General features: G+C 37.1%; 1 protein-coding gene and 1 long non-coding RNA gene across 4 annotated transcripts in view; one reads left to right on the top strand and one right to left on the bottom strand.

Annotated features, from left to right (window-relative positions):
- The window catches only part of LOC107592766 (GC-rich sequence DNA-binding factor 2-like), a 16,035-nt gene extending 9,712 nt beyond the window's left edge, over positions 1-6,323 (bottom strand). The window contains exons 1-6 of one of the 3 annotated variants that reach the window (XM_016282317.1): positions 5,986-6,323; positions 5,804-5,905; positions 5,596-5,730; positions 4,136-4,366; positions 2,641-2,738; positions 2,400-2,533 (exon numbers count right to left, since the gene is read on the bottom strand). In XM_016282317.1, the coding sequence (XP_016137803.1) occupies positions 2,400-2,533; positions 2,641-2,738; positions 4,136-4,366; positions 5,596-5,730; positions 5,804-5,905; positions 5,986-6,256 (971 nt within the window). In that variant the 5' untranslated portion in view covers positions 6,257-6,323. Of the gene's footprint in view, positions 1-2,399; positions 2,534-2,640; positions 2,739-2,831; positions 3,068-4,135; positions 4,367-5,595; positions 5,731-5,803; positions 5,906-5,985 lie in introns of those variants that run through there. The other 2 variants (XM_016282318.1, XM_016282319.1) reach the window with 2 other exon arrangements.
- Positions 6,324-8,809: 2,486 nt separating this feature from the next.
- LOC107592765 (uncharacterized) overlaps positions 8,810-9,494 on the top strand; it is a 3,997-nt gene continuing 3,312 nt past the window's right edge. The window contains exon 1 of the long non-coding RNA XR_001610023.1: positions 8,810-9,476. This is a non-coding gene — a long non-coding RNA (uncharacterized lncRNA). The remainder of the gene's footprint in view (positions 9,477-9,494) is intronic.

Here is a 9,494-nt window from a genome sequence, read left to right as displayed (position 1 = left end):
GTCTCAGGTGTGAATGGGGAGCAGGTGTGTTAAATTTGGTGTTATCGCTCTCACTCTCTCATACTGGTCACTGGAAGTTCAACATGCCACCTCATGGCAAAGAACTCTCTGAGGATCTGAAAAAAATAATGGTTGCTCTATGGCGTAGGCTATAAGAAGATTGCAAGACCCTGAAACTGAGCTGCAGCACAGTGGCCAAGACCATACAGCGGTTTAACAGGACAGGTTCCACTCAGAACAGGCCTCGCCATGGTTGACCAAAGAAGTTGAGTGCACGTGCTCGGCGTCATATCCAGAGGTTGTGTTTGGGGAAATAGACAACCACTGCCTTGCTAAAGAAGCTGAGGGTAAAGGTGATGGATTGGCCAAGCATGTCTCCAGACCTAAACCCTATTGAGCATCTGTGGGGCATCCTCAAACAGAAGGTGGAGGAGCGCAAGGTCTCTTTACATCCACCAGCTCCGTGATGTCGTCATGGAGGACTGGAAGAGGACTCCAGTGGCAACCTGTGAAGCTCTGGTGAACTCCATGCCCAAGAGGGTTAAGGCAGTGCTGGAAAATAATGGCAGCCCCACAAAATATTGACACTTTGGGCCCAATTTGGACATTTTCACTTAGGGGTGTACTCACTTTTGTGGCCAGCGGTTTAGACATTAATGGCTGTGGGTTGAGTTATTTTGAGGGGACAGCAAATTTACACTGTTATACAAGCTGTACACTCACTATTTTACATTGTAGCAAAGTGTCATTTCTTCAGTGTTGTCACATGAAAAGATATAAGAAAATATTTACAAAAATGTGAGGGGTGTACTCACTTCTGTGAGACACTGTACACAGAAATTGAATAAAGTTATCAAACACTAAATTAAATTAAATACAGATGAATCCTTAAAGGTGCCATAGAATGGAAAACTGTGTTTACCTTGGCATAGTTGAATAATAACAGTTCTGTACATGGAAATGACGTACCCTGAGCCTCAAACACCATTGTTTCCTCCTTCTTATGTAAATCTCGTGCATGCAAAAGACCACTGAAAAATAGGCGAATCAGAACATAACACCGACTGCGACATTACAGTCGGGATTACTAATAGTTACGTCCCCAACATTTGCATATACCCGCCCATGTTCTATGGCCAGCCGCCTGCCGAACCTGCACAGCCGAATCATCAGAAGTTCTGCAGGTATTGTGAAGAAACAAGCGAGGATAATAGCGAAAATGGCAGATCATGGAAATAAATGTTATGTTCCAGGCTGTTGGTGTCTGTATGCAGAAAGGCACGGAAAACAAATAACGCGAGCCACTAAAGGGACATGGTTAGCTGCTTGCTAGCGGTAGCCTGTTACAGGACATAAGATTTCACTTACCACATAAACAGAGTAAGGAGAGTTGACTGAGGATGATGGCGGATGATTTACAGATCCTGAGCACCACTGACAAGCATCTGATCTTGTAAAATGTGTGGTAAGTACTGCCGCTGTAGTTTACACAGAGCACGTGCGATCGCAAATCTTGAAAGTGAAAGTAAAAAGCGATCGTGCATTCAAATATATTAATAGCGGCTCCCTGATGCCCGCATTTTATATATGGTATAATTACCCACCGCACTGTGAAACAGCCAATCAGAGCAGAGCTCAACATTGAGCCGCACTGTGAAACAGCCAATCAGAGCAGAGCTGAACATTATTATTCATGAGTCATGACCCTTCCAAATAAGGTAAAAACAGGCCATTTCATTCTAGGGACAAATTCTAGGGTTGTAAATGAACATGTAAAACCGTTTCTGGAGATGTTTTGCCCTTACCTAAGCCACATACCTTCTATGTATATATCAGAGAACAATTTAAAATACTGTATCAATGCATTCTATGGCACCTTTAAAGCTACAAAAATTATTGATGTTTTCTTTTTGCTTTTTGATTAACAGACATCACAGCAGCTAGGTTATTAGGTTATTTGGCTGCTATGACTTTAAGAGCTGCCGCTGCTGAACGTGACAGATCTGATGCAATTCTTGTCAAGAAAAAAGAGACGGAAGCAGCAGTTGTGAGTGGGGTGGCCAACCCAAGCCCCGCCCATGCGTTAACTGTGTTAAATATTTTTAACGCCGTTAAATTGGATAAATTAATCACCTGCATTAATGCACTAATTTTGACAGCACTAATATATACATATCAATATACAGTGACAATACACACATATTATGTAAAATAATATGATCAATTGAATGCATCCTTGTTCAACAAAGGTAATTTTTTTTTTTTAAAGGTATAATAATAAATAATATATAAACTAAATAATAATATGATATAGGTAAAACCCCAAATCTTTTGAACAGTAGTTTATATTTATAGTTTAGGCTACACACGTATAAAACCAATGCATTTCCGCAGCTTACTTTGCAACGATTCTCTTCTTAATGACATCAATGCTGACTGGTGGAAGTGTTTCGGGGATGTCCATTTTCTTCTGTCGGGCTGGTCTAGGAGCCTGCCATTCCTTCTGAGAATACAAGGAAAGGTCCTTGAAACACTATGGAAGCAGTGTGTAATAAAAAGCAAGTTAAAGTTATGTTATTTACAATCCAAAATGGCTCAAGGACATTAACTGAGGTTTCATGTCACAGTGGAGGGTCTCACTTGGTGTCTTTTGACTCCTTTTCCAATTTGCTGTTCTTCCCATATCTGCTGGTCTTCCTCCTCCTGGCTGTCAGAAAAACTCTCATCACTATCACTACCTACAGAAAACAAACACAGAACATGTCATCTATCTCGAGATCTACTTCAGTGTTTTAATATACACAAGTACTGCAGCAGCACATGTTTCTTACCCATCTTCTCAGCCATTCGCTCTCTCAGAGTCTTGGGTTTGGGTGCAAACTCGATTCTGCGCTCATGATCGTCCAGCTCATTGTCACTGTCTTGTTCTCCATTGCTCGGATCTTCTTCCTGTAGGCTTCCAGGAGTTCGGGGTGAATCCAGTGAAATGTAATCTTGCTGGGCTCTGGCTTGTCTCCTTTTCTCTTTGGCAGCATGAATCTTTTTCGCATCAGGAACGACGACTGCAGCATTTAACAAATAATGACATTAACAACCAGACTTAAGTGTTAGTGAGTAAATAATGACAAATTACATACTTCAGTGAACTATTGCTTAAAGGGTTAGTTCACCCAAAAATGAAAATTCTGTCACTAATTAATCACCCTCATGTCGTTCTAAACCCGTAAGACCCCCGTTCATCTTCGGAACACAAATTAAGATATTTTTGATTAATTCTAACAGCTCTCTGACCCTCCCATAGACAGCAATGTAATTAACACGATCAACGTCCAGAAACGTAGCAAGGAGATCTGTAAAATAATCCATCATGTGACATCAGGGGTTAAACCGTAATTTTACGAAGCTACGAGATTACTTTTTGTACGCAAAGAAAACAAAAATAACGACTTTATTCAACAATTTGTCTCCTCCACGTCACCGCAGCACCATTTTGGAGAGTATCCACTGAGCGTAAACAGCATATGCTATTCTGTGTCAGCTGCTCCACGTGGATACGTTTTCTACGTTGTTTACACTTTGACGCAGCCGACACAGAACAACATACGCTGTTTGCGTTCAGTGGATTTTTTTGTAGCCTTGGCCAGATCTGTGCCTTGCCACAATTCTGTCTCTGAGCTCTTCAGGCTGTTCCTTTGACCTCATGATTCTCATTTGCTCTGACATGCACTGTGCGCTGTAAGGTCTTATATAGACAGGTGTGTGGCTTTCCTAATCAAGTCCAATCAGTATAATCAAACACAGCTGGACTCAAATGAAGGTGTAGAACCATCTCAAGGATGATCAGAAGAAATGGACAGCACCTGAGTTAAATATATGAGTGTCACAGCAAAGGATCTGAATACTTAGGACCATGTGATATTTCAGTTTTTCTTTTTTAATAAATTTGCAAAAATGTCAACAATTCTGTGTTTTTCTGTCAATATGGGGTGCTGTGTGTACATTAATGAGGAAAAAAAATTAACTTAAATAATTTTAGCAAATGGCTGCAATATAATAAAGAGTGAAAAATTTAAGGGGGTCTGAATACTTTCCGTACCCACTGTACACAAGTACTGCAGCAGCACATGTTTCTTACCCATCTTCTCAGCCATTCGCTCTCTCAGAGTCTTGGGTTTGGGTGCAAACTCGATTCTGCGCTCATGATCGTCCAGCTCATTGTCACTGTCTTGTTCTCCATTGCTCGGATCTTCTTCCTGTAGGCTTCCAGGAGTTCGGGGTGAATCCAGTGAAATGTAATCTTGCTGGGCTCTGGCTTGTCTCCTTTTCTCTTTGGCAGCATGAATCTTTTTCGCATCAGGAACGACGACTGCAGCATTTAACAAATAATGACATTAACAACCAGACTTAAGTGTTAGTGAGTAAATAATGACAAATTACATACTTCAGTGAACTATTGCTTAAAGGGTTAGTTCACCCAAAAATGAAAATTCTGTCACTAATTAATCACCCTCATGTCGTTCTAAACCCGTAAGACCCCCGTTCATCTTCGGAACACAAATTAAGATATTTTTGATTAATTCTAACAGCTCTCTGACCCTCCCATAGACAGCAATGTAAGTAACACAATCAAGGTCCAGAAACGTAGCAAGGAGATCGGTAAAATAATCCATGTGACGTCAGGGGTTCAACCGTAATTTTTTACGAAGCTAGGGGAATACTTTTTGTACGCAAAGAAAACAAAAATAACGACTTTATTCAACAATTTGTCTCCTCCACGTCACCGCAGCACCATTTTGGAGAGTATCCACTGAGCGTAAACAGCATATGCTATTCTGTGTCAGCTGCTCCACGTGGATACGTTTTCTACGTTGTTTACACTTTGACGCAGCCGACACAGAACAACATACGCTGTTTGCGTTCAGTGGATACTCTCCAAAATGGCACCAGGGTGACGCGGAGGAGATGAATTGTTGAATAAAGACGTTATTTTTGTTTTCTTTGCGTTCTTTGTCAAATTACGGTTGAACCCCTGACGTCACATGGATTATTTTACCGATCTCCTTGCTACGTTTCTGGACCTTGATCGTGGTAGTACCCTTGCTGTCTATGGGAGGCTCAGAGAGCTCTCAGAATTAATCAATAATATCTTAATTTGTGTTCCGAAGATGAACGGAGGTCTTATGGGTTTGGAACGACATGAGGGTGAGTAATTAATGACAGAATTTTAATTTTTGGGTGAACTATCTCTTTAACTCTCTGGTGGTCTTTGGTCACTTAAACAGAAAAATCTAACATTATGAAATTTATACTTTGGAAAAGTACAAACGTTTTGTGCTACTTACAATTTGAACACACAAGGAAAATTTATTAGAAAAGGTTAAATGGGTTAAACTGTATCAACTTAAAATAATATGAATTTCCTAATATTTGTTTTATTTTATACAGAAATAAATGGTGTGTAAATTAGAAATGAATATTTTTAGTAGCATGAAAACCCCTCAAAATACAAAATATTGCAGAATAAATATTATTTAGATTAACAAAATATCACAAGTGAGGAATTCCAGAGGGTAACGTTAATGATTGTAGTCAAACCTCTTTGTGGTATTGAAGACCCAGATGAACTTGACATGGTAGAAGAGCTTCCATCATCGCTGTCAGGAGGAATGTCTTCCACCGAGGAATCAGAATCACTGTCAGATTGCACACTGACATCCTTACTCTTCTTAACTGAAACAAATTAAGTGTTATTGATCATAATCCAATCTGCAGAACTATGCCGTTATTAAAACAACAGACACACCCTGGGAGCCTGTTAACGGTGCAGGAGAACCATCTTTTTTCCGAGCCTGGAACACAACTTCTCTGTTGACTGAACGTTTCACTGTAAATCTTTCCTCGGTGGCTGTAAGAGTCAAGTTTCGTCGTTAAAACCAATCTTATTAGTTATTTAGTGCTTATGAGAGGTTGTAATAAAATACTCACAGTCTTTTTCATCAAGAAAGCTGAGTTTATTGCTCTTTGAATGGTGTTTTGTGCCTTTGGACTGGAGTGCAGTGACTGAGGGCTCCTCAGCATCACTAGAGTCGCACTCGCGAGCCTTTGGACTAACGTTACTTCGCGGCGAATCCGCTTTTGAATTCGCTTTCTCCGTTTCCTTTCCGCTATCACCACCGCTGAGCTTTTCATTCTCATCTTCATCACTGGATTCGTTTTTCCTTTGCCTGAAATTTCTGCGCGGCTTTTTATTAAACATTTTAAATCCAATCCAACGTGAACGCGAAATCAACGACTGGTAATGTACTGACGTAGTTTGTACTTCCTGGTCGTCGTTTAGAAACATTTCATAATAAAAGTCCTGCACCTGAGTAACGAAATCGATTGTATATATTTAATTTATTGTGGCAATATCTTCAAATACATATGGCAAATGTATCCAAACTGAATCTTGTTGATTTTAAAAGTGAAACAAAATTAGTTAAGGCTCTTTCCCCCAGCATTTAAGTATATTCTTATATAGAAGTTTAGCCTTTTTTATTTTTTACTTCACATTATGTTATTGTTTTAATATAAGCTTCTGCACAACTAAAACTGTGAATCCTATTTTCAGTGTTTGCGTCCCTATTTATTTTAAGTAATGATAAAAAGATGTAATTTTTTTCTCACATCCAACTGAAGGTGCTAAAGTATGTATAATACTATGCGAGTTATAGTGTCTACATATTCTATCTTTAGTGTAGTATTTGGGTAAAAGTTAAGAGTAAATAAACTTGTAATTAACAGGATTTTTTTTAAGCAAAAATATGGTTGCCACACTGTATGGCGTGCTGTTAAAATATTAATTAAAATAATTATTAAACAAACTGAAAATGTGAAAAGTAGCATTTAAGAATACCAAACCACTGTTTGGGGTGAAAATATTGTATTTAATATATATATATATACACACACACTAATAACTATTTTAAAATATGCATGAAACTGAAAATAAGGCTCTTTCCCCCAGCATTTAAGTATATTCTTATATAGAAGTTTAGCCTTTTTTATTTTTTACTTCACATTATGTTATTGTTTTAATATAAGCTTCTGCACAACTAAAACTGTGAATCCTATTTTCAGTGTTTGCGTCCCTATTTATTTTAAGTAATGATAAAAAGATGTAATTTTTTTTCTCACATCCAACTGAAGGTGCTAAAGTATGTATAATACTATGCGAGTTATAGTGTCTACATATTCTATCTTTAGTGTAGTATTTGGGTAAAAGTTAAGAGTAAATAAACTTGTAATTAACAGGATTTTTTTTAAGTAAGCAAAAATATGGTTGCCACACTGTATGGCGTGCTGTTAAAATATTAATTAAAATAATTATTAAACAAACTGAAAATGTGAAAAGTAGCATTTAAGAATACCAAACCACTGTTTGGGGTGAAAATATTGTATTTAATATATATATATATACACACACACTAATAACTATTTTAAAATATGCATGAAACTGAAAACCTTATCCAAGAACACTGATAAGTTCAAATCTTCCTGCCTTTTTCCAGTGCATATGTTACTACTAAAATATATAAAAAAATTATTTTGAAGGATTGAGGTTTGAATTACATGTTTGGCATCCCAAAAAAAAAAACACAACACAGTTAATTGGTTTATAAAATGTAATTAAGCATGTTACATAACATACATAGGGCATAAAACATTTTCACAAGGCTTTTGTGAGACAAAAATTCATGGGAAATAAAAAAAGGAGGGGGAAAAAAATCATAATCGCATACACACTAGAATAAAAGACATAAAGGAGAAACAAAACATATAATAGTGGTCGAATATTGTATTTAATATATATATATATACACACACACTAATAACTATTTTAAAATATGCATGAAACTGAAAACCTTATCCAAGAACACTGATAAGTTCAAATCTTCCTGCCTTTTTCCAGTGCATATGTTACTACTAAAATATATAAAAAAATTATTTTGAAGGATTGAGGTTTGAATTACATGTTTGGCATCCCAAAAAAAAAAACACAACACAGTTAATTGGTTTATAAAATGTAATTAAGCATGTTACATAACATACATAGGGCATAAAACATTTTCACAAGGCTTTTGTGAGACAAAAATTCATGGGAAATAAAAAAAAGGAGGGGGAAAAAAATCATAATCGCATACACACTAGAATAAAAGACATAAAGGAGAAACAAAACATATAATAGTGGTCAAATCTATAATGACACTCTCTGGATAACCACACACCTGTGCACAATGCATTAAAAAGTACTGAACAGAACTAATATTGGCAATATGGCAATTGACCATATGCACGATTACTTCCTGGTTTTAGATAAGCCAGCTCAGTCATTTCCGGTCACCTGTACTGTGCCGTAAGGGGAGCGCCGTTTGCTCGGTTTCTCTACATAATCCATTCACAATTTGAAGAAAAGTTTTGTTTGTCTAAGAGTACCAAACGTCCACGCATAACGTTTCAGGAATGGCAACCGCGAATGTTAAATTTATGCGAGTGAATCCATTAAATCATGCCGGGAGTCATTGCTATGATTGAGTGGCAACGGAACGAATCATCTGACGAGCCGATGTCAAAATAGAGCTGTGCATTAAGTCATTCAGACTAACAAAACTACAGCAGCAACAAGTCTGTGTTGGATAAAACTTAAACGATGTAGTTATTAAATTAAATCTAAACATTTTAAAATATTGAATGCTTTATTTAATTGTTATACCAGCTTATTTAATTTGTATTTAACTATATAGGTATTTAAATAATTTAGCATTATAGGCTGTTGCCTGGCCTTATTTGTTTTTTTAAATGACAAGTGACTTTGTGACTTCCTGCACTTGCTATACTTTATACTTCAGTGCGATAAAGTATATGTTATAATATTTATTTTATAATAAATCAAAAAGCAAGACGTGAAAAAAGCTAGGGAGTTGAAATGGCAGCTGCAGCCAATGAGTGATCCTCTGCTGCCATCTCCTGGTAATAATGGTCATTTCATTTTCATCTTCATCTTTAAAAGTCTTTATTTTTCGTCCAAGAGACACGTTTTTGGCACATTTCTTCATGTCGTCTTCATGAATGAAAAGTGAACCTTTAATAAAGTGAATTTTACTGCACAGAGTTGAGAAATAATAAAGGCTTTAAAATCGTATAGGATTCTAAAAATGTGTTCATGGCTATGAAGGTAAAGATATTGATTATCGAGAACACCATTACGATGTTGTTTAAGAGATTAGCCTAACTGCCTAAACAGTTACCATAGTGTTTATTTGTCAGCATTTAAATGTACAGTTAGGTGTCTGGGTACTTTCCTGGGATTACCAGACTCTGCATATAAAATTATATGTTCTTTAATACCATGAAACTGTATGTTAATTCCACTATCATTATTTACGGGGTTGCAGTTATTTTGTTTCTCAGTTTCTGATAAGAATGAGGCAGGAGAGGTTTCTGTGAGAGTCTCT

The sequence above is a fragment of the Sinocyclocheilus grahami genome, unplaced genomic scaffold (assembly GCF_001515645.1).
Source record: "Sinocyclocheilus grahami isolate Dianchi unplaced genomic scaffold, SAMN03320097.WGS_v1.1 scaffold158.1, whole genome shotgun sequence".
Classification (NCBI taxonomy): domain Eukaryota; kingdom Metazoa; phylum Chordata; class Actinopteri; order Cypriniformes; family Cyprinidae; genus Sinocyclocheilus; species Sinocyclocheilus grahami.
This window is presented reverse-complemented; position numbering and strand designations above follow the sequence as displayed.